The sequence below is a fragment of the Oncorhynchus mykiss genome, chromosome 13, assembly GCF_013265735.2.
Source record: "Oncorhynchus mykiss isolate Arlee chromosome 13, USDA_OmykA_1.1, whole genome shotgun sequence".
NCBI lineage: Eukaryota > Metazoa > Chordata > Actinopteri > Salmoniformes > Salmonidae > Oncorhynchus > Oncorhynchus mykiss.
In genome coordinates, this window is record NC_048577.1 from 1,645,225 (window position 1) to 1,671,828 (window position 26,604).

Here is a 26,604-nt window from a genome sequence, read left to right on the forward strand (position 1 = left end):
ATATGGAGCTCTGATAGTCATAATAGAATATGGAGCTCTCTGGTAGTCATAATAGAATATGGAGCTCTCTGGTAGTCATAATAGAATATGGAGCTCTGATAGTCATAATAGAATATGGAGCTCTCTGTTAGTCATAATAGAATATGGAGCTCTGATAGTCATAATAGAATATGGAGCTCTCTGGTAGTCATAATAGAATATGGAGCTCTCTGGTAGTCATTGTAGAATATGGAGCTCTCTGAATAGAATATGGAGCTCTCTGGTAGTCATAATAGAATATGGAGGTCTCTGGTAGTCATTATAGAATATGGAGTTCTCTGAATAGAATATGGAGCTCTCTGGTAGTCATTATAGAATATGAGCTCTCTGGTAGTCATTATAGAATATGGAGCTCTGATAGTCATTATAGAATATGGAGCTCTCTGATAGTCATTATAGAATATGGAGCTCTGATAGTCATTATAGAATATGGAGCTCTCTGGTAGTCATAATAGAATATGGAGCTCTCTGGTAGTCATTATAGAATATGGAGCTCTCTGGTAGTCATAATAGAATATGGAGCTCTGGTAGTCATTATAGAATATGGAGCTCTCTGGTAGTCATTATAGAATATGGAGCTCTCTGGTAGTCATTATAGAATATGGAGCTCTCTGGTAGTCATAATAGAATATGGAGCTCTCTGATAGTCATTATAGAATATGGAGCTCTCTGATAATAGAATATGGAGCTCTGGTAGTCATTATAGAATATGGAGCTCTCTGGTAGTCATAATAGAATATGGAGCTCTCTGGTAGTCATAATAGAATATGGAGCTCTCTGATAATAGAATATGGAGATCTATGATAATAGAACATGGAGCTCTGATAGTCATAATAGAATATGGAGCTCTCTGATAATATAATATGGAGCTCTCTGATAGTCGTAATAGAATATGGAGCGCTCTGGTAGTCATAATAGATATGGAGCTCTCTGATAGTCATAATAGAATATGGAGCTCTGATAGTCATAATAGAATATGGAGCTCTCTGATAATATAATATGGAGCTCTCTGATACTCGTAATAGAATATGGAGCGCTCTGGTAGTCATAATAGATATGGAGCTCTCTGATAGTCATAATAGAATATGGAGCTCTGATAGTCATAATAGAATATGGAGCTCTCTGATAATATAATATGGAGCTCTCTGATACTCGTAATAGAATATGGAGCGCTCTGGTAGTCATAATAGAATATGGAGCTCTCTGGTGGTCATTATAGAATATGGAGCTCTGGCAGTCATTATAGAATATGGAGCTCTCTGATAATAGAATATGGAGCTATCTGGTAGTCATAATAGAATATGGAGCTCTGGTAGTCATAATAGAATATGGAGCTCTGGTAGTCATAATAGAATATGGAGCTCTCTGATAATAGAATATGGAGCTCTGGTAGTCATGATAGAATATGGCGCTCTGGTAGTCATAATAGAATATGGAGCTCTGGTAGTCATAATAGAATATGGAGCTCTCTGATAGTCATAATATAATATGGAGCTCTGATAGTCATAATAGAATATGGAGCTCTGATAGTCATAATAGAATATGGAGGTCTGATAGTCGTTATAGAATATGGAGCTCTGGTAGTCATAATAGAATATGGAGCTCTGATAGTCATAATAGAATATGGAGCTCTGATAGTCATAATAGAATATGGAGCTCTGATAGTCATAATAGAATATGGAGCTCTCTGGTAGTCATAATAGAATATGGAGCTCTGGTAGTCATTATAGAATATGGAGCTCTGATAGTCATAATAGAATATAGAGCTCTCTGGTAGTCATAATAGAATATGGAGCTCTGATAGTCATAATAGAATATGGATCTCTCTGGTAGTCATAATAGAATATGGAGCTCTCTGGTAGTCATAATAGAATATGGAGCTCTGATAGTCATAATAGAATATGGAGCTCTCTGGTAGTCATAATAGAATATGGAGCTCTGATAGTCATAATAGAATATGGAGCTCTCTGGTAGTCATAATAGAATATGGAGCTCTCTGGTAGTCATAATAGAATATGGAGCTCTGGTAGTCATAATAGAATATGGAGGTCTCTGGTAGTCATTATATAATATGGAGGTCTCTGGTAGTCATTATAGAATATGGAGCTCTCTAATAGTCATAATAGAATATGGAGCTCTCTGATAGTCATTATAGAATATGGAGATCTCTGATAGTCATAATAGAATATGGAGCTCTCTGATAGTCATTATAGAATATGGAGCTCTCTGAATAGAATATGGAGCTCTCTGGTAGTCATAATAGAATATGGAGGTCTCTGGTAGTCATTATAGAATATGGAGTTCTCTGAATAGAATATGGAGCTCTCTGGTAGTCATAATAGAATATGGAGCTCTCTGATAGTCATTATAGAATATGGAGCTCTCTGATAATAGAATATGGAGCTCTGGTAGTCATTATAGAATATGGAGCTCTCTGGTAGTCATAATAGAATATGGAGCTCTCTGGTAGTCATAATAGAATATGGAGCTCTCTGATAATAGAATATGGAGATCTATGATAATAGAACATGGAGCTCTGATAGTCATAATAGAATATGGAGCTCTCTGATAATATAATATGGAGCTCTCTGATAGTCGTAATAGAATATGGAGCGCTCTGGTAGTCATAATAGATATGGAGCTCTCTGATAGTCATAATAGAATATGGAGCTCTGATAGTCATAATAGAATATGGAGCTCTCTGATAATATAATATGGAGCTCTCTGATACTCGTAATAGAATATGGAGCGCTCTGGTAGTCATAATAGATATGGAGCTCTCTGATAGTCATAATAGAATATGGAGCTCTGATAGTCATAATAGAATATGGAGCTCTCTGATAATATAATATGGAGCTCTCTGATACTCGTAATAGAATATGGAGCGCTCTGGTAGTCATAATAGAATATGGAGCTCTCTGGTGGTCATTATAGAATATGGAGCTCTGGCAGTCATTATAGAATATGGAGCTCTCTGATAATAGAATATGGAGCTATCTGGTAGTCATAATAGAATATGGAGCTCTGGTAGTCATAATAGAATATGGAGCTCTGGTAGTCATTATAGAATATGGAGCTCTCTGGTAGTCATAATAGAATATGGAGCTCTCTGGTAGTCATAATAGAATATGGAGCTCTCTGGTAGTCATAATAGAATATGGAGCTCTCTGATAATAGAATATGGAGATCTATGATAATAGAACATGGAGCTCTGATAGACATAATAGAATATGGAGCTCTCTGATAATATAATATGGAGCTCTCTGATAGTCATTATAGAATGTGGAGCTCTGATAGTCATAATAGAATATGGAGCTCTCTGGTAGTCATAATAGAATATGGAGCTCTGATAGTCATAATAGAATATGGAGCTCTCTGGTAGTCATAATAGAATATGGAGCTCTGATAGTCATAATAGAATATGGAGCTCTCTGGTAGTCATAATAGAATATGGAGCTCTGATAGTCATAATAGAATATGGAGCTCTCTGGTAGTCATAATAGAATATGGAGCTCTGATAGTCATAATAGAATATGGAGCTCTCTGGTAGTCATAATAGAATATGGAGCTCTCTGGTAGTCATAATAGAATATGGAGCTCTGATAGTCATAATAGAATATGGAGCTCTCTGTTAGTCATAATAGAATATGGAGCTCTGATAGTCATAATAGAATATGGAGCTCTCTGGTAGTCATAATAGAATATGGAGCTCTCTGGTAGTCATTGTAGAATATGGAGCTCTCTGAATAGAATATGGAGCTCTCTGGTAGTCATAATAGAATATGGAGGTCTCTGGTAGTCATTATAGAATATGGAGTTCTCTGAATAGAATATGGAGCTCTCTGGTAGTCATTATAGAATATGAGCTCTCTGGTAGTCATTATAGAATATGGAGCTCTGATAGTCATTATAGAATATGGAGCTCTCTGATAGTCATTATAGAATATGGAGCTCTGATAGTCATTATAGAATATGGAGCTCTCTGGTAGTCATAATAGAATATGGAGCTCTCTGGTAGTCATTATAGAATATGGAGCTCTCTGGTAGTCATAATAGAATATGGAGCTCTGGTAGTCATTATAGAATATGGAGCTCTCTGGTAGTCATTATAGAATATGGAGCTCTCTGGTAGTCATTATAGAATATGGAGCTCTCTGGTAGTCATAATAGAATATGGAGCTCTCTGATAGTCATTATAGAATATGGAGCTCTCTGATAATAGAATATGGAGCTCTGGTAGTCATTATAGAATATGGAGCTCTCTGGTAGTCATAATAGAATATGGAGCTCTCTGGTAGTCATAATAGAATATGGAGCTCTCTGATAATAGAATATGGAGATCTATGATAATAGAACATGGAGCTCTGATAGTCATAATAGAATATGGAGCTCTCTGATAATATAATATGGAGCTCTCTGATAGTCGTAATAGAATATGGAGCGCTCTGGTAGTCATAATAGATATGGAGCTCTCTGATAGTCATAATAGAATATGGAGCTCTGATAGTCATAATAGAATATGGAGCTCTCTGATAATATAATATGGAGCTCTCTGATACTCGTAATAGAATATGGAGCGCTCTGGTAGTCATAATAGATATGGAGCTCTCTGATAGTCATAATAGAATATGGAGCTCTGATAGTCATAATAGAATATGGAGCTCTCTGATAATATAATATGGAGCTCTCTGATACTCGTAATAGAATATGGAGCGCTCTGGTAGTCATAATAGAATATGGAGCTCTCTGGTGGTCATTATAGAATATGGAGCTCTGGCAGTCATTATAGAATATGGAGCTCTCTGATAATAGAATATGGAGCTATCTGGTAGTCATAATAGAATATGGAGCTCTGGTAGTCATAATAGAATATGGAGCTCTGGTAGTCATAATAGAATATGGAGCTCTCTGATAATAGAATATGGAGCTCTGGTAGTCATGATAGAATATGGCGCTCTGGTAGTCATAATAGAATATGGAGCTCTGGTAGTCATAATAGAATATGGAGCTCTCTGATAGTCATAATATAATATGGAGCTCTGATAGTCATAATAGAATATGGAGCTCTGATAGTCATAATAGAATATGGAGGTCTGATAGTCGTTATAGAATATGGAGCTCTGGTAGTCATAATAGAATATGGAGCTCTGATAGTCATAATAGAATATGGAGCTCTGATAGTCATAATATAATATGGAGCTCTGATAGTCATAATAGAATATGGAGCTCTCTGGTAGTCATAATAGAATATGGAGCTCTGGTAGTCATTATAGAATATGGAGCTCTGATAGTCATAATAGAATATAGAGCTCTCTGGTAGTCATAATAGAATATGGAGCTCTGATAGTCATAATAGAATATGGATCTCTCTGGTAGTCATAATAGAATATGGAGCTCTCTGGTAGTCATAATAGAATATGGAGCTCTGATAGTCATAATAGAATATGGAGCTCTCTGGTAGTCATAATAGAATATGGAGCTCTGATAGTCATAATAGAATATGGAGCTCTCTGGTAGTCATAATAGAATATGGAGCTCTCTGGTAGTCATAATAGAATATGGAGCTCTGGTAGTCATAATAGAATATGGAGGTCTCTGGTAGTCATTATATAATATGGAGGTCTCTGGTAGTCATTATAGAATATGGAGCTCTCTAATAGTCATAATAGAATATGGAGCTCTCTGATAGTCATTATAGAATATGGAGATCTCTGATAGTCATAATAGAATATGGAGCTCTCTGATAGTCATTATAGAATATGGAGCTCTCTGAATAGAATATGGAGCTCTCTGGTAGTCATAATAGAATATGGAGGTCTCTGGTAGTCATTATAGAATATGGAGTTCTCTGAATAGAATATGGAGCTCTCTGGTAGTCATAATAGAATATGGAGCTCTCTGATAGTCATTATAGAATATGGAGCTCTCTGATAATAGAATATGGAGCTCTGGTAGTCATTATAGAATATGGAGCTCTCTGGTAGTCATAATAGAATATGGAGCTCTCTGGTAGTCATAATAGAATATGGAGCTCTCTGATAATAGAATATGGAGATCTATGATAATAGAACATGGAGCTCTGATAGTCATAATAGAATATGGAGCTCTCTGATAATATAATATGGAGCTCTCTGATAGTCGTAATAGAATATGGAGCGCTCTGGTAGTCATAATAGATATGGAGCTCTCTGATAGTCATAATAGAATATGGAGCTCTGATAGTCATAATAGAATATGGAGCTCTCTGATAATATAATATGGAGCTCTCTGATACTCGTAATAGAATATGGAGCGCTCTGGTAGTCATAATAGATATGGAGCTCTCTGATAGTCATAATAGAATATGGAGCTCTGATAGTCATAATAGAATATGGAGCTCTCTGATAATATAATATGGAGCTCTCTGATACTCGTAATAGAATATGGAGCGCTCTGGTAGTCATAATAGAATATGGAGCTCTCTGGTGGTCATTATAGAATATGGAGCTCTGGCAGTCATTATAGAATATGGAGCTCTCTGATAATAGAATATGGAGCTATCTGGTAGTCATAATAGAATATGGAGCTCTGGTAGTCATAATAGAATATGGAGCTCTGGTAGTCATAATAGAATATGGAGCTCTCTGATAATAGAATATGGAGCTCTGGTAGTCATGATAGAATATGGCGCTCTGGTAGTCATAATAGAATATGGAGCTCTGGTAGTCATAATAGAATATGGAGCTCTCTGATAGTCATAATATAATATGGAGCTCTGATAGTCATAATAGAATATGGAGCTCTGATAGTCATAATAGAATATGGAGGTCTGATAGTCGTTATAGAATATGGAGCTCTGGTAGTCATAATAGAATATGGAGCTCTGATAGTCATAATAGAATATGGAGCTCTGATAGTCATAATAGAATATGGAGCTCTGATAGTCATAATAGAATATGGAGCTCTCTGGTAGTCATAATAGAATATGGAGCTCTGGTAGTCATTATAGAATATGGAGCTCTGATAGTCATAATAGAATATGGAGCTCTCTGGTAGTCATAATAGAATATGGAGCTCTGATAGTCATAATAGAATATGGATCTCTCTGGTAGTCATAATAGAATATGGAGCTCTCTGGTAGTCATAATAGAATATGGAGCTCTGATAGTCATAATAGAATATGGAGCTCTCTGGTAGTCATAATAGAATATGGAGCTCTGATAGTCATAATAGAATATGGAGCTCTCTGGTAGTCATAATAGAATATGGAGCTCTCTGGTAGTCATAATAGAATATGGAGCTCTGGTAGTCATAATAGAATATGGAGGTCTCTGGTAGTCATTATATAATATGGAGGTCTCTGGTAGTCATTATAGAATATGGAGCTCTCTAATAGTCATAATAGAATATGGAGCTCTCTGATAGTCATTATAGAATATGGAGATCTCTGATAGTCATAATAGAATATGGAGCTCTCTGATAGTCATTATAGAATATGGAGCTCTCTGAATAGAATATGGAGCTCTCTGGTAGTCATAATAGAATATGGAGGTCTCTGGTAGTCATTATAGAATATGGAGTTCTCTGAATAGAATATGGAGCTCTCTGGTAGTCATTATAGAATATGAGCTCTCTGGTAGTCATTATAGAATATGGAGCTCTGATAGTCATTATAGAATATGGAGCTCTCTGATAGTCATTATAGAATATGGAGCTCTGATAGTCATTATAGAATATGGAGCTCTCTGGTAGTCATAATAGAATATGGAGCTCTCTGGTAGTCATTATAGAATATGGAGCTCTCTGGTAGTCATAATAGAATATGGAGCTCTGGTAGTCATTATAGAATATGGAGCTCTCTGGTAGTCATTATAGAATATGGAGCTCTCTGGTAGTCATTATAGAATATGGAGCTCTCTGGTAGTCATAATAGAATATGGAGCTCTCTGATAGTCATTATAGAATATGGAGCTCTCTGATAATAGAATATGGAGCTCTGGTAGTCATTATAGAATATGGAGCTCTCTGGTAGTCATAATAGAATATGGAGCTCTCTGGTAGTCATAATAGAATATGGAGCTCTCTGGTAGTCATAATAGAATATGGAGCTCTCTGATAATAGAATATGGAGATCTATGATAATAGAACATGGAGCTCTGATAGACATAATAGAATATGGAGCTCTCTGATAATATAATATGGAGCTCTCTGATAGTCATTATAGAATGTGGAGCTCTGATAGTCATAATAGAATATGGAGCTCTCTGGTAGTCATAATAGAATATGGAGCTCTGATAGTCATAATAGAATATGGAGCTCTCTGGTAGTCATAATAGAATATGGAGCTCTGATAGTCATAATAGAATATGGAGCTCTCTGGTAGTCATAATAGAATATGGAGCTCTGATAGTCATAATAGAATATGGAGCTCTCTGGTAGTCATAATAGAATATGGAGCTCTGATAGTCATAATAGAATATGGAGCTCTCTGGTAGTCATAATAGAATATGGAGCTCTCTGGTAGTCATAATAGAATATGGAGCTCTGATAGTCATAATAGAATATGGAGCTCTCTGTTAGTCATAATAGAATATGGAGCTCTGATAGTCATAATAGAATATGGAGCTCTCTGGTAGTCATAATAGAATATGGAGCTCTCTGGTAGTCATTGTAGAATATGGAGCTCTCTGAATAGAATATGGAGCTCTCTGGTAGTCATAATAGAATATGGAGGTCTCTGGTAGTCATTATAGAATATGGAGTTCTCTGAATAGAATATGGAGCTCTCTGGTAGTCATTATAGAATATGAGCTCTCTGGTAGTCATTATAGAATATGGAGCTCTGATAGTCATTATAGAATATGGAGCTCTCTGATAGTCATTATAGAATATGGAGCTCTGATAGTCATTATAGAATATGGAGCTCTCTGGTAGTCATAATAGAATATGGAGCTCTCTGGTAGTCATTATAGAATATGGAGCTCTCTGGTAGTCATAATAGAATATGGAGCTCTGGTAGTCATTATAGAATATGGAGCTCTCTGGTAGTCATTATAGAATATGGAGCTCTCTGGTAGTCATTATAGAATATGGAGCTCTCTGGTAGTCATAATAGAATATGGAGCTCTCTGATAGTCATTATAGAATATGGAGCTCTCTGATAATAGAATATGGAGCTCTGGTAGTCATTATAGAATATGGAGCTCTCTGGTAGTCATAATAGAATATGGAGCTCTCTGGTAGTCATAATAGAATATGGAGCTCTCTGATAATAGAATATGGAGATCTATGATAATAGAACATGGAGCTCTGATAGTCATAATAGAATATGGAGCTCTCTGATAATATAATATGGAGCTCTCTGATAGTCGTAATAGAATATGGAGCGCTCTGGTAGTCATAATAGATATGGAGCTCTCTGATAGTCATAATAGAATATGGAGCTCTGATAGTCATAATAGAATATGGAGCTCTCTGATAATATAATATGGAGCTCTCTGATACTCGTAATAGAATATGGAGCGCTCTGGTAGTCATAATAGATATGGAGCTCTCTGATAGTCATAATAGAATATGGAGCTCTGATAGTCATAATAGAATATGGAGCTCTCTGATAATATAATATGGAGCTCTCTGATACTCGTAATAGAATATGGAGCGCTCTGGTAGTCATAATAGATATGGAGCTCTCTGTTAGTCATAATAGGATATGGAGCTCTGGTAGTCATAATAGATATGGAGCTCTCTGATAGTCATAATAGGATATGGAGCTCTGATTCGTACTAAAAATTCATAACTAATCAATCAACACATTATTTTCTTTGTAAAAGTGTTAATATATTATTTAATAGACAAAAAATAAACATTCCCTCAACTGCGTTTCCTCCCTCCAGACAGCAGCTGGCGATATGTGTCTTTCAGGCGATGTTTCTAGTGTGACGTATAATCTAGTGGACGGAACGCTTCTCCAACAACTGCAGCCACCTCGGTAGCTCGCTAGACAACAAAGTCGGAACGTTCAAGTTCTTTAGACTATTTCCTGGTTTATTTGCCACTATGTTTTACACGTACTTTTGTGGAAACAACTAGCTACCCCATTTAATTTCACATTGACGTTGTTGTCAGTCGGCTGGTTTAGTTAGCACTAGTTTAGCTAACATCCCCGACCATGAGTTTACTAAAATACTCTCTTCCTGCTGAAGAAGAGGTCTGCTGGACGGAGAAAGATGCTCCCGTGAAAGAGGAGGAGGAAGAGGAGGCTGTTACAATACAAAAACAAGTAGAGTGTGAGGCTGTTACCGTGAAAGAAGAAGTTAAGGGCGAGGCTGTTACGGCGAAAGAAGAGGAAGGCGCGTTCAAAGTGAAAGAGGAGGAAAACGAGGAGGTTACTGTCACAGTGAAAGAAGAGGATTACGATTTTGGAGTGGAGGAGGAAGATAAGGATATTACTGTCACATTGGAGGAGGAAGAAGCAGAAGAAGAGAAGACTGGAGATCTGATTAACTCCAGTAAGTACTATCTTAAACAGGGACACAAACTCTGCAGTTGTTGAACTAATGTGTGATTTTTAAAAGGACACTACACTTGGTTATGTTTTTCTGTATCGTAGGAATTGTTAAAGACGTCCTCAGGTGATTTTTTAAAACTTTTACTGTTGAAAAGCGATATATAAATACACTAAAGAACAACATAGTGTGTGATTTTTTTAAAGACACAACTGCAAATTTCAAGGAGTTTGATGGGAAGACACCAGCTAGAACTCCAGGCAGCGTTCTGCATATTCTCCCGACAGATTTCAGCCGGCGACTGGCTCATGTGAACTACAATCAAGAAGCGTGTGTTACAACCTGGCCTCAGAAGGGGAGGGGTTAGCTCACATGCTAAGTCGTTGCAAACTAGCTAAAAAAAAGAGTAGTAAGTAGTTCAAAAGTAGCTAATTAGCTAAAAATGCTGAAGTTATCCGTGTTGAGATTCGAACTCGCAACCTTTGGGTTGCTAGAGGTTCGTGTTATACGCTCACTCACCCACACCAGTCAACCACCATACCTTCATTTTTGCCTTAAATAACCATCTGTCTTATGTAACCAAACATCATACTAATTTCAGTGTCCTGGATGTAAATGTACTATGTTTAGTCTGAGACAAGCCGTGTGTGTTTTAGAAAGTCAATCATTACTTGCGATACAGCTTTTGAAACAGCGTGAAAGAATCCTTCAACTTAAAAATATACTTTGTGTAGCAGTTACAGATCCATACAGCTATGGAGCCTCCATCCTACTAAACTACACTGTAGTAGTTATAGATCCATACAGCTATGGAGCCTCCATCCTACTAAACTACACTGTAGTAGTTATAGATCCATACAGCTATGGAGCCTCCATCCTACTAAACTACACTGTAGTAGTTATAGACCCATACAGCTATGGAGCCTCCATCCTACTAAACTACACTGTAGTAGTTATAGATCCATACAGCTATGGAGCCTCCATCCTACTAAACTACACTGTAGCAGTTACAGATCCATACAGCTTCCATCCTACTAAACTACACTGTAGCAGTTACAGATCCATACAGCCTCCATCCTACTAAACTACACTGTAGTAGTTACAGATCCATACAGCCTCCATCCTACTAAACTACACTGTAGCAGTTACAGATCCATACATCTATGGAGCCTCCATCCTACTAAACTACACTGTAGCAGTTACAGATCCATACATCTATGGAGCCTCCATCCTACTAAACTACACTGTAGCAGTTACAGACCCATACAGCCATGGAACCTCCATCTTACTAAACTACACTGTAGTAGTTACAGACCCATACAGCTACGGAGCCTCCATCCTTCTGAACTACACTTTAGTAGTTACAGATCCACACAGCTTCGGAGCCTCCATCCTACTAAACTACACTGTAGTAGTTACAGATTGATACAGCTTCCATCCTACTAAACTACACTGTAGTAGTAACAGATCCATACAGCCTCCATCCTACTAAACTACACTGTAGTAGTTACAGATCGATACAGCTTCCATCCTACTAAACTACACTGTAGTAGTAACAGATCCATACAGCTTCCATCCTACTAAACTACACTGTAGTAGTTACAGACCCATACAGCCTCCATCCTACTAAACTACACTGTAGTAGTTACAGATCCATACAGCTATGGAGCCTCCATCCTACTAAACTACACTGTAGTAGTTATAGATCCATACAGCTATGGAGCCTCCATCCTACTAAACTACACTGTAGTAGTTACAGACCCATACAGCTATGGAGCCTCCATCCTACTAAACTACACTGTAGTAGTTATAGATCCATACAGCTATGGAGCCTCCATCCTACTAAACTACACTGTAGCAGTTACAGATCCATACAGCTATGGAGCCTCCATCCTACTAAACTACACTGTAGTAGTTACAGATCCATACAGCTATGGAGCCTCCATCCTACTAAACTACACTGTAGCAGTTATAGATCCATACAGCTATGGAGCCTCCATCCTACTAAACTACACTGTAGCAGTTACAGATCCATACAGCTTCCATCCTACTAAACTACACTGTAGCAGTTACAGATCCATACAGCCTCCATCCTACTAAACTACACTGTAGCAGTTACAGATCCATACAGCCTCCATCCTACTAAACTACACTGTAGTAGTTACAGATCCATACAGCCTCCATCCTACTAAACTACACTGTAGCAGTTACAGATCCATACATCTATGGAGCCTCCATCCTACTAAACTACACTGTAGCAGTTACAGATCCATACATCTATGGAGCCTCCATCCTACTAAACTACACTGTAGCAGTTACAGACCCATACAGCCATGGAACCTCCATCTTACTAAACTACACTGTAGTAGTTACAGACCCATACAGCTACGGAGCCTCCATCCTTCTGAACTACACTTTAGTAGTTACAGATCCACACAGCTTCGGAGCCTCCATCCTACTAAACTACACTGTAGTAGTTACAGATTGATACAGCTTCCATCCTACTAAACTACACTGTAGTAGTAACAGATCCATACAGCCTCCATCCTACTAAACTACACTGTAGTAGTTACAGATCGATACAGCTTCCATCCTACTAAACTACACTGTAGTAGTAACAGATCCATACAGCTTCCATCCTACTAAACTACACTGTAGTAGTTACAGACCCATACAGCCTCCATCCTACTAAACTACACTGTAGTAGTTACAGATCCATACAGCTATGGAGCCTCCATCCTACTAAACTACACTGTAGCAGTTACAGATCCATACAGCTTCCATCCTACTAAACTACACTGTAGCAGTTACAGACCCATACAGCCTCCATCCTACTAAACTACACTGTAGCAGTTACAGATCCATACAGCCTCCATCCTACTAAACTACACTGTAGTAGTTACAGACCCATACAGCCTCCATCCTACTAAACTACACTGTAGCAGTTACAGATCCATACAGCTATGGAGCCTCCATCCTACTAAACTACACTGTAGCAGTTACAGATCCATACAGCCTCCATCCTACTAAACTACACATCAATACATCCAGTCACTACAACATCACTACATCCAGTCACTACAACATCACTACATCCAGTCACTACATCCAGTCACTACAACATCACTACATCCAGTCACTACAACATCACTACATCCAGTCACTACATCCAGTCACTACAACATCACTACATCCAGTCACTACATCCAGTCACTACAACATCACTACATCCAGTCACTACAACATCACTACATCCAGTCACTACATCCAGTCACTACAACATCACTACATCCAGTCACTACAACATCACTACATCCAGTCACTACAACATCACTACAACATCACTACATCCAGTCACTACAACATCACTACATCCAGTCACTACAACATCAATACATCCAGTCACTACAACATCACTACATCCAGTCACTGCAACATCACTACATCATCACTACATCCAGTCACTACAACATCACTACATCCAGTCACTACAACATCACTACATCCAGTCACTACAACATCACTACATCCAGTCACTACAACATCAACACATTCAGTCACTACAACATCACTACATCCAGTCACTGCAACATCAATACATTCAGTCACTACAACATCACTACATCCAGTCACTGCAACATCAATACATTCAGTCACTACAACATCACTACATCCAGTCACTGCAACATCAATACATTCAGTCACTACAACATCAATACATCCAGTCACTACAACATCACTACATCCAGTCACTACAACATCAATACATCCAGTCACTACAACATCACTACATCCAGTCACTACAACATCAATACATCCAGTCACTACAACATCAATACATTCAGTCACTACAACATCACTACATCCAGTCACTGCAACATCAATACATTAAGTCACTACAACATCACTACATCCAGTCACTGCAACATCAATACATTCAGTCACTACAACATCACTACATCCAGTCACTGCAACATCAATACATTCAGTCACTACAACATCAATACATCCAGTCACTACAACATCACTACATCCAGTCACTACAACATCAATACATCCAGTCACTACAACATCACTACATCCAGTCACTACAACATCAATACATCCAGTCACTACAACATCAATACATTCAGTCACTACAACATCACTACATCCAGTCACTGCAACATCAATACATTCAGTCACTACAACATCACTACATCCAGTCACTGCAACATCAATACATTCAGTCAATACAACATCACTACGAACAGTCACTGCAACATCAATACATTCAGTCACTACAACATCAATACATTCAGTCACTACAACATCACTACATCCAGTCACTACAACATCACTACATCCAGTCACTACAACATCAATACATCCAGTCACTACAACATCAATACATCCAGTCACTACAACATCACTACATCCAGTCACTACAACATCACTACGACCAGTCACTACATCCAGTCACTACATCCAGTCACTACAACATCACTACATCCAGTCACTACATCCAGTCACTACAACCAGTCACTACAACATCAATACATTCAGTCACTACAACATCACTACATCCAGTCACTGCAACATCAATACATTCAGTCACTACAACATCACTACATCCAGTCACTGCAACATCAATACATTCAGTCACTACAACATCACTACATCCAGTCACTGCAACATCAATACATTCAGTCACTACAACATCAATACATTCAGTCACTACAACATCACTACATCCAGTCACTGCAACATCAATACATTCAGTCACTACAACATCACTACATCCAGTCACTACAACATCAATACATCCAGTCACTACAACATCACTACATCCAGTCACTACAACATCAATACATCCAGTCACTACAACATCACTACGACCAGTCACTACATCCAGTCACTACATCCAGTCACTACAACATCAATACATCCAGTCAATACAACATCACTACGAACAGTCACTACAACATCACTACATCCAGTCACTGCAACATCAATACATCCAGTCACTACAACATCACTACATCCAGTCACTACAATACCACTAGTGACTGGTTGTAGTGACTGGTCGTAGTGACTGGTTGTAGTGATGATGTAGTGATGTTGTAGTGACTGGATGTATTGATGTTGCAGTGACTGGTCGTAGTGATCTTGTAGTGACTGGGTGTAGTGATGTTGTAGTGACTGGTCATAGTGATCTTGTAGTGACTGGGTGTAGTGATGTTGTAGTGACTGGTTGTAGTGATGTTGTAGTGGTGTTGTAGTGACTGGTGGTAGTGATGTTGTAGTGACTGGTAGTAGTGATGTTGTAGTGACTGGTGGTAAAGAATAATAATTCAAATGGAACTTTGAACAGGTATTACCTGGGATTATCTAACGGCTATCAACCAATCAGCATCCAGAATCCAAATTTACCATTTTATAATGAGGGATCTAGTCTGGATTAAACCTCATGGGAAGACAGTTCAATCATGTGGAGGTTTTATTCATGCCTCTCCGTTTAACCAAATAATCTGTTTTATCTTTGCCAGGAGAGAAACCAGACTCTCACTCTGACAGCGGGAAGAGTCCTTCAGAGAATCCAGACCCAGAGATTCCCAAACCAGCGACAGGACACAACTGCTCCCAGTGTGGAAAGAGTTTTAAGTGGTTATCTAAGCTCAAAGAGCATGAGAGAACACACACAGGAGAAAAGCTCTTCCAATGCACCCATTGTGAAAAGAGATTTAACCAGTCATCACATCTGAAAGAACATGAGAGAATACACACAGGAGAGAAGCCTTTCCAATGCTCCCAGTGTGGAACGAAATTTACACGGTTAAGGCACCTGAAAGAGCATGAGAGGATACACACAGGAGAGAAGCCTTTCCAATGCTCCCAGTGTGGAAAGGGTTTTACACGGTTAGGGAACCTGAAAGAACACAAAATAATACACACAGGAGAGAGGCCTTACCATTGCTCCCAATGTGGAAAGAGTTTTACCCGAGTAGGGCACCTAAAAATACATGAGAGAGTACATTCTGGAGTGAAGCCTTACATCTGTTCCCAGTGTGGAAAGAATTTTAGGTGGTTAGAGAACCTGAAGCAGCATGAAAGGACACACACAGGGGAGAGGCCTTACCATTGCTCTTACTGTGAAAAGGATTTTACCACATTAGGGAATTTAAAAGAGCATGAGATGAAACACACAGGAGAAAAACCTTTCCAATGTTCGAAGTGTGGAAAAAGTTTTACACATTTAGGAAGCCTGAATAGGCATGAAGCAATACACACAGGAGAAAAACCCTACCACTGCTCTCAGTGTGGAAAGAGTTTCCCCCAGTTAGGGTATCTGAAAAAACATGAGAAAATACACACCGGAGACAAGCCTTACCACTGTCCCCACTGTGAGAAGAGTTTTACCCGGATAGGGAGCCTTAAAGAGCATGAGAGGATACATACAGGAGAAAAGCCTTTCCAATGTTTCCAGTGTGGATTGAGTTTTACACATTTAGTGAGCCTGAAAAATCATGAAGGAATACACACAGGAGTGGAGAAGACCTACCACTGCTCTCAGTGTGGAAAGAGTTTTACCCACTTAGGGAACCTGAACAAACATAAGAGAATACACTCTGGAGAGAAGCCTTACCCCTGTTCCCATTGTGGAAATAATTTTAGATGGTTAGGAGACCTGAAGGTGCATGAGAAGACACACACAGGGGAGAAACCTTACCACTGCTCCTTGTGCGGAAAGGATTTTACCAAGTTAGGGAACCTAAAAGAGCATAAGAAGAAACACACAGGAGAAAAGCCCTACCAATGCTCCCTGTGTGGAAAGACTTTTACCCAGTTAGGGGGCCTGAAATATCACGAGAGGACGCACACAGAAAAAAAGACCTACCACTGCTCTCAGTGTCAAAAGACATTTACCCGATTAGGGAACCTGAAAAAGCATGAGAGAATACACACACTCAGGTGAGGATAAGACCGTCCACTGCTCCCAGTGTGGAAAGAGTTTAGGTCAGTTAGGGAACCTAAAAGAGCAGGAAAAACACATACAGCAGAGAACCATTACTACTGCTCTAATTACGGAAAGACATTTTCCCGGTCAGAGGACCTGAAATCACAAGACAGAATAGAGGCTGTGTTCTGAAATGTGTTTTGTTTATATGAAATCATATTGTGCAGCTTTCCCAGGACGGCCGTGCACCAGAAATACCTGTAGAGTCGCACGAGATTGAACTTCACTTCACTTTTTACTTTGCCCCGTTAACACTATAAACGTTTCCCACTACTGAAACGGGGAATTATTATTATTATTATTATATTACTGTGGGAATTGTGGTTGAATCAACCTAATATCAGCCCCCTTTCAAAAAACAAATGAACTATGCAAGACTGTCTTTGATTTTATTTTTTTAGGTAGAGTGCATCGGAGGAGGATTCTAATTGCACTGAAAAGTCAAGTGGGGCAGTGAGTGGATGTGCTTGTTTTGAAATCAAACCATGTAGCCGCGTGTACACAGTTGTTTATTTTCTTTGCTAGTTATTAGCCCAGTTGTAGCTCATTTCTGGTCAGCAATGGGGAGTGATGGCTTCCTACGGGTACATACACAGGAGGAGAAGACATACCACTGCTCTCAGTGTGGAAAGACATTTTCCCAGTCAGAGGACCTGAAATCACATGAGAGAATAGAGAGGCTGTGTTCTGACTTGTGTTTTTTTTTATTTTAATTTTAATAACCTTGCAAAAATTTATACAAAACTGTTTTTGCTTTGTCATTGTGGGGTATTGTGTGTAGATTGAGTAACAAAAAAATGTTTTAATACATTTTAGAATAAAGCTGTAACGTAACAAAATGTGGAAAATGTCAAGGGGTTTGAATACTTTCCGAAGGCCCTGTATGTCATGAGTGCCCTCACAAAAATAATATTGTAGTCAGGGTGCAATATAACTGCAGTAGGCTGCAAATAAGTTCATTTTACTGCAGTTATTCTGCATTCGAAATACCACAGTCACCCCACTTTTACTGCAGTTATTCTGCATCCGAAATACCACAGTCACCCCACTTTTACTGCAGTTATTCTGCATCCGAAATACCACAGTCACCCCACTTTTACTGCAGTTATTCTGCATCGGAAATACCAGTCACCCCACTTTTACTGCAGTTATTCTGCACCCGAAATACCACAGTCACCCCACTTTTACTGCAGCTATTCTCTATCCGAAATACCACAGTCACCCCACTTTTACTCCAGCTATTCTCTATCCGAAATACCACAGTCACCCCACTTTTACTGCAGTTATTCTGCACCCGAAATACCACAGTCACCCCACTTTTACTGCAGCTATTCTCTATCCGAAATACCACAGTCACCCCACTTTTACTCCAGCTATTCTCTATCCGAAATACCACAGTCACCCCACTTTTACTGCAGTTTCAAAATCGCATTTGTTGTTGTTGTTGTTGTTGTTGTTGTTGTTGTTGTTGTTGTTGTAAGGGTGTAAACACATCTTGCTTTAACGATTTAACATTTCCAAAACAGCACCACCGTGGCAACTGTGCAGCCTCACGCTACCCGTGATATCAAAGTAACTTTTGATAGGCACAAAAAAAATGAAATAAAATGCACGACTCATCTGAGTTTTTGTATTCACGCACGCAAATTCAGGAGGAAACTGGAGAGCGGATGGCTGGACAGCGTTTAGCGAGTGTCCGCTCACTTGACCGCAGTGAAACACTGAAGAACTTTGATTTTGCCGCTATTTTTGGCAACGGAGGTGACCGACTAGCTGTTGTTGTTGGGTCGTCACTAGTTACCACAGCCACAAATAGATAAACCCTCCCTATTTCTAAACAAGTTATTATTAAAATCTGATTTAACACCTAACCTTAACCACACCTTATAGATGGGTTGGTTGTAGCAACAAACCCGACACGTGCTCAAATATGGGGCAAAACATACGGGGTTGGTCTAGATTATTCCCAACATGTACACTATGTTTCTCAAATTGTTGATTGATAAACATAAATAAATTGGCACAATGAGCACCTGTTGTGTCTCAGATACATTGTTACAGTTGGTTAACCAGCTAGCGAAGTTTAACATAGATGTGCCGTCAGTCAAAACACCTCAAAACGAGACACGTGTCAAGAATAAGATGAAACTAATTTAAAGGAGCCGCCTACGACTCCCCACATTGCAGCTTCTTGTCATTGTTCATCGCTATCTGTCCATCCAGAATCACAACAGCACACTGACTTCTGCCCCTTGGATGCACATCGTTTTCATCATGTCAGTTAACCGGTTAACCTCTGTGACATCGCTGCCCCCTCGGTGACATCGCTGCTCCCTCGGTGACATCGCTGCTCCCTCGGTGACATCTCTGCTCCCTCGGTGACATCGCTGCTCCCTCTGTGACATCGCTGCTCCCTCTGTGACATCTCTGCCCCCTCCTTTTAAACTACTGCCCAGTCTTTCTGAACTGTCTGACTGAACAACACTTCATCTGAATCTGTGGTAGACCATCACCAAGACCTGCCAGATCTCTACATGTGTTTTGTTAGTTTTGGCAGTTTTTACAGTCTGAGATTGTCTTTGTAATGAAAAGTGTTGTATATAATACATTATAATTACTACTAGTGTTATACTATCAGGTTTAGTCCCCCAATCACCTCATGAATTTAAAAAAATGTTTTACTGGTTGGTAGGTGATCAAATACTTATGTCACGCAATAAAATGCAATTTAATTACTTAAAAATCCTACAATGTGATTTTCTGGATTTTTGTTTTAGATTCCGTCTCTCACGGTTGAAGTGTACCTATGATAAAACATTACAGACCTCTACATGCTTTGTAAGTAGGAAAACCTGCAAAATCGGCAGTGTGTCAAATACTTGTTTTCCCCACTGTATATATAATAATAAATAAATATAATGATAAATAATGATATGATAAATATTGATATATAATGATAAATATATATAGTGATATATAATGATATATATATATATAATGATAATGATAAATAATGATAATGATAAATAATGATAATGATAAATAATGATAAATAATGATATATAATGATAAATAAGGATAAATAATGATATATAATGACAAATAATGATAAATATACATAATGGATTTTCATTGTTACAATCTACATTTATCCACTTTGAGGAGGGCATATCATTTACCCACTTTGAGGAGGGCATGTCATTTACCCACTTTGAGGAGGGCATATCATTTACCCACTTTGAGGAGGGCATGTCATTTACCCACTTTGAGGAGGGCATGTCATCTACCCACTTTGAGGAGGGCATGTCATCTACCCACTTTGAGGAGGGCATGTCATTTACCCACTTTGAGGAGGGCATACCATTAACTTGAAGGAGAGGTCTCCTTGAGGCCCAGTGGTTCTGGTGTTAAAACGACTTGGTGGCTTTAATAACAATGATAATGTAGAGCTTCAAATCTTCCTCTCATGGAACGGCCTTGTTCTAGGCTGAGTAAAGCACTCTAACAGGGTCCTTCCACCAAAAAGACTGCATATGGCCGTCCCTTTGATATTTTAAGTAGAAATTGTGCACCAATATTGAATTCTGAAAAGCCTGTTCTATGAAATGAAGTGCCATTTTAATATAGACCACATGGAAAATTCAATACATTCTTTATATGAATAAAAGCTTGCTAGAATGACCAAAGTCAGCATTTTGACATGTCCCTCTGTCAAACATGGATCACTTCCAGGATCATCATCAACCGGAACAGACTCAACCTCTACTTGTTTTTTAACGGTGACATCCTCCTCTTCTTTCTCCTCTTTCACGACAATGTTCAGCCACAGACCCTCTTCCTCCGTCCAGCAGACCGCATCTTCTTTATCAGGAGAGTAGCTCAGTGAACTCATGGTCGGAGATGTTAGCTAGGTAGCATTAGCGAGTAGCCTAGCTCTAAGCTAACTTATTAAGCCAGTTAGCTGAGTAACAATGTACATATAACATTAAATAAGGTAACTAGCTAAACGACAGAACTGTACAACACCAAAACAGTGTAAAGAGCGTGAATGTTGTAGCTATGTTTGCCAGAAAGCTACCGAGGTGTCTGACTAGCTGTTGTTGTTGAAGGAACGTCCCGTCCACTAGATTATACGTCACACTGGCAGCGTCGCCTGAAAGACGCTCATCGCCATCTGCTGACTGGAGTTGGTAAACGCCGTTGAGAGTAAAAGTGTATTTTATTTCATTTAAAACATACTTTCCACCTGCTACAAATCCAAATCTGACTGCATTTAAGGAAATGTCATATTAATTCAGTCAAACAAACAAATCTGCACCATGGTTTAACAGTGATCTACGTTCTGTGAAAGCGGCTGGGAGCAAACTGGAGAATAGATGAACAGGATGCTCTCAGTGGCATATCTGTATAAGTTTGTTAGGGTCTTAGGTGACAGGCCACATTTCTTCAGCCTCCTGAGGTTGAAGAGGCACTGTTGCTCCTTCTTCATCACACTGTCTGTGAGGATGGACCATTTTCAGATTGTCAGGGATGTGTACGCTAAGGAACCTGAAGCTTTTCACTTTCTCCACTGCGGCTGGTCTCCTGAAGTCCACGATCAGATCCTTTGTTTTTGTTGACGTTGAGGGAGAGGTTATTTTCTTGGCACCACTCCACCAGGGCCCTCACCTCCTCCCCGTAGGCTGTTTTGTCATTGTTGGTAATCAGGCCTATCACTGTTGTGTCGTCTACAAACTTGATGATTGAGTTGGAGGCGTGGCCATGCAATCATGGATTCATTGTAGGACCAGAGGACCTTGTGCATTTCAGATATTATAACAACCCAATGTTTATATCCTAGGATAAATTAGCTAGCAACAGCAAGCGAACTAGCTAAATTGCCATGAATGCTTTTCGACCTGTCCCAAAAATTAATTTACTTGGTTCAGAGTTCATTTTGATATTTCAACCTGCGTGTCCTGATCGCGTCTGGTGTGGATGGACAAAATTAACATGCATAAATTTATTAGACCTAATGGATAAATAGACTAGTCAGTATAGGTTACATTTATGGTGCCTTATAATGTATTAGATACCATGGAGCCTTATTATATTATAATGTATTAGCTACCATGGAGCCTTATTCTATTATAATGTATTAGCTAACATGGTGCCTTATTATAATGTATTAGCTAACATGGAGACTTATTATAATGTATTAGTTACCATGGAGCCTTATTCTATTCTAATGTATTAGCTACCATGGAGCCTTATTCTACTCTACTGTATTAGCTACCATGGTGCCTTATCATATAATATTGTATTAGCTACCATGGTGCCTTATTCTACTCTACTGTATTAGCTACCATGGTGCCTTATTCTACTGTTTATTTTTCATTTCTTTCAAAAGTTCAATATTATATTGAGACTGACAAAGACACGTTTTTGTTGATCGATTGGTGAGAATATAAAATAAACTTCACATCTACTACACATCTGTATTCAATGCAAATTCTGATTTATTCAGTCAACAGATAATATCAAAATAAACAACTCTATACTGCTTCTACATAGTGGAATTGGTGGGAACATTCATGTTTTTCAGGTCAACAACTTATCAATGTTGTTATAAAAACGTCATCACATTTTCATCGTCCTTTAGCTTGACGACTAGTAAACAATGAAACAAAACGACTCAATTCAAGAGGTTTCAATGTGGGGCGGCAGGGTAGCATAGTGGTTAGAGCGCTAGTAACCGGAAGGTTGCTAGTTCAAACCCGCCATCTGTCGTTCTGCCCCTGAACAGGCAGTTCCTAGGCCGTCATTGTAAATAAGAATTTCTTCTTAACTTGCCTAGTTAAAGGTGAAAAAAAAACATTGAAATCCAAAACTCCATATAATAATGAACATTTAGCAATATCCCCAAAACATAATGAACAATATTAGAGGGTTTATACTCGTATGCAATGGATGAATGGTAGTATTTATCATCTCCAGATGAAAACTCTAAAAGAGTAGGTCTATTTTGTTAATGATTTCATGTTAACAATATGATTTCATTTGGCATAAACAAAAACCTAAATTCTCAGGTCAATAACACAAGTCAGAACACAGCCTCTCTATTCTCTCATGTGATTTCAGGTCCTCTGACTGGGAAAATGAGAGCACTGGTAGATGCATGCTTATTCAGATGTCTTAAGTTGGTAAAACTCTTTCCACACAGGGAGCATTGGTAGGGCTTTTCCCCTGTGTGTATCTTTTCATGCTTCTTCAGGCTACTTAAGCGGGTAAAACGCTTCCCACACTGGGAACATTGGAAAGGCTTTTCCCCTGTGTGTATCCTCTCATGCTCCTCCAGGCTCCTTAAGCGGGTAAAACGCTTTCCACACTGGGAACATTGGAAAGGATTTTCCCCTGTGTGTATCCTCTCATGCTCCTCCAGGCTCCTTAAGCGGGTAAAACGCTTCCCACATTGGGAACATTGGAAAGGCTTTTCCCCTGTGTGTGTCCTCTCATGCGTCGTCAGGCTCTTTAAGCGGGTAAAATGCTTTCCACACTGGGAACATTGGAAAGGATTTTCCCTTGTGTGTGTCCTCTCATGCGTCGTCAGGCTCCTTAAGTGGGTAAAACGCTTTCCACACTGGGAACATTGGAAAGGCTTTTCCCCTGTGTGTGTCCTCTCATGCCTCTTCAGCCTGCTTAAGCAGGCAAAACGCTTCCCACACTGGGAACATTGGAAATAATGTGTGTGTATCCTCTCATGCGCCTTCAGGTTGCTTAAGCGGTTAAAACACTTTCCACACTGGGAACATTGGAAAGGCTTCTCCCCTGTGTGTATCCTCTCATGCCGTTTTAGGTCCCCTGATTGGGAAAATCTCTTTTCACATTGGGAGCAGTGGTGTTGTCTCCCTGGTTTGGGCGTCTCTGGGTCTGGTTCCCCTGAAGGACTCTTTCCGCTGTCAGAGTGGGAGTCTGGTCCCTCCCCTGCCAAAGACAAACAGATTATTTAGTTAAATACTTAATAGAGACTTGAATAAAACTTCTACATGATAAAACTGGCTCCATGTTAGAGGAGGAGCCTGGTGAAGAGCTCCGGTCTGAGTAACTGACATCGCTGCCCCCTCTGTGACATCGCTGCTCCCTCTGTGACATCGCTGCTCCCTCTGTGACATCGCTGCCCCCTCTGTGACATCGCTGCCCCCTCTGTGACATCGCTGCCCCCTCTGTGACATCGCTGCCCCCTCTGTGACATCGCTGCCCCCTCTGTGACATCGCTGCCCTCTCTGTGACATCGCTGCCCCCTCCTTTTAAACTACTGCCCAGCCTTTCTGAACTGCCTGACTGAACAACACCTTATCATCTGAAGCTGTGGTAGACCATCACTACTATTGTTATACTATCAGGTTTAGTCCCCCAATCACCTCATGAATTAAAATTAGACTCTGAATTTTTTTTATTCATGCCCCCCTTCAGTCCTTAATTTTCCATCAATAAGTCTAAATAATGATATATATATATATATATATATGAATAAAAGCTTGCTAGAATGACCAAAGTCAGCATTTTGACATGTCCCTCCGTCAAACATGGATCACTTCCAGGATAATTTAACCCACTTAATCCCCCCCCCCCCCCCCCAAAAAAAATGCTGTAAATTTCACCATAATTGTAAAGCCCAAAAGGTTTAATTGCTACCTTTATAGGGTTACTGTTCCCTTATGGCCATATTTCCATGTTACAGCGCGTTTGAGGAAAACAGATGATAGACAGAGGCATACCTGGCCTAATTAGCTATCAGCGACTCCTAACACCTGTGTGTAAACGGAAAACGGACGCCACAAAGGTGTTGTCGCTGAAAAACGCTGTCGGCTGCAACTGTGTTAAAACCGGTTAGAACAGTATGCTGCAGTAAGAGTATATTTTTGAAATTATTTTTGATGTGATATGAAAGTGGAGAGATTTATGTTTCTGGAACCGTACCACAATTGAGAATGGATTCACATTTAGATGTAGTACTTGTCTGTTTTGGAGCCACTTCGCATCAAAGCAGAACATGTCTGGTCCTTGGACTATAAAGAGTCACGTCAGACTTCTTTCGTCCATTATTGGGCTAACAGAGGTTGTGATCCTGTTATTAAGAAAGTACTCACTGGTCTTAATCAGATCTTCTGTCTCCTCCTCGTCGTCTTCTTTCAATGTGACAGTCATCTCCCCCTCCTCTCCTGCATTCGCCTCTTGCTCTTCCTCCTCTTCTTTCACTGTAACATCCTCCTCCTCTTTCACTCTGAACGAGTCTTCCTCTTCTTTCACAGTAACGTCTTTCTCTTCGTCTTTAACCGGAACAGACTCAACCTCTACTTGTTTTTTAACGGTGACATCCTCCTCTTCTTTCTCCTCTTTCACGACAATGTTCAGCCACAGACCCTCTTCCTCCGTCCAGCAGACCGCATCTTCTTTATCAGGAGGAGAGTAGCTCAGTGAACTCATGGTCGGAGATGTTAGCTAGGTAGCATTAGCGACTAGCCTAGCTCTAAGCTAACTTATTAAGCCAGTTAGCTGAGTAACAATGTACATATAACATTAAATAAGGTAACTATCTAAACGACAGAACTTTACAACACCAAAACAGTGTAAAGAGCGTGAATGTTGTAGCTATGTTTGCCAGAAAGCTACCGAGGTGTCTGACTAGCTGTTGTTGTTGAAGGAACGTCCCGTCCACTAGATTATACGTCACACTGGCAGCGTCGCCTGAAAGACGCTCATCGCCATCTGCTGACTGGAGTTGGTAAACGCCGTTGAGAGTAAAAGTGTATTTTATTTCATTTAAAACATACTTTCCATCTGCTACGTATCGGACTGCATTTAAGGAAATGTCACATTAATTCAGTCAAACAAACAAATCTGCACCATGGTTTAACAGTGATCTACGTTCTGTGAAAGCGGCTGGGAGCAAACTGGAGAATAGCTAGAGGAAATCAAAGCTAAATGAAAATACACATGAAGTGTGTAAAACAGTATGTAAACATTATTAAAGTGACCAGTGTTCCATTATTATAGTGACCAGTGTTCCATTATTATAGTGATCAGTGTTCCATTAGTATAGTG

General features: G+C 39.4%; 2 protein-coding genes across 3 annotated transcripts; one reads left to right on the plus strand and one right to left on the minus strand.

Annotated features, from left to right (window-relative positions):
- Positions 1-9,857: 9,857 nt before the first annotated feature.
- On the plus strand, positions 9,858-18,007 carry LOC118938401 (zinc finger protein 883-like). 2 transcript variants are annotated; one of them, XM_036942226.1, is made up of 2 exons: positions 9,858-10,526; positions 10,730-10,982. In XM_036942226.1, the coding sequence occupies exons 1-2, from the start codon at positions 10,187-10,189 to the stop codon at positions 10,888-10,890; spliced, it is 501 nt and encodes a 166-aa protein (XP_036798121.1). In that variant the 5' UTR covers positions 9,858-10,186; the 3' UTR covers positions 10,891-10,982. The 2 variants fall into 2 exon arrangements, with proteins under 2 accessions (XP_036798121.1, XP_036798120.1); XM_036942225.1 differs by lacking the exon at positions 10,730-10,982 and adding an exon at positions 16,052-18,007 and having other exon boundaries at positions 9,939-10,526.
- Positions 18,008-23,357: 5,350 nt separating this feature from the next.
- LOC110487328 (zinc finger protein 501) lies at positions 23,358-26,232 on the minus strand. Its single transcript, XM_036942274.1, has 2 exons — positions 25,650-26,232; positions 23,358-24,483 (listed from the first exon to the last, which is right to left on the minus strand). Exons 1-2 carry the CDS (start codon positions 25,984-25,986, stop codon positions 23,627-23,629), a joined length of 1,194 nt encoding a protein of 397 aa, XP_036798169.1. The 5' UTR covers positions 25,987-26,232; the 3' UTR covers positions 23,358-23,626.
- Between the last annotated feature and the right edge of the window lie 372 nt (positions 26,233-26,604).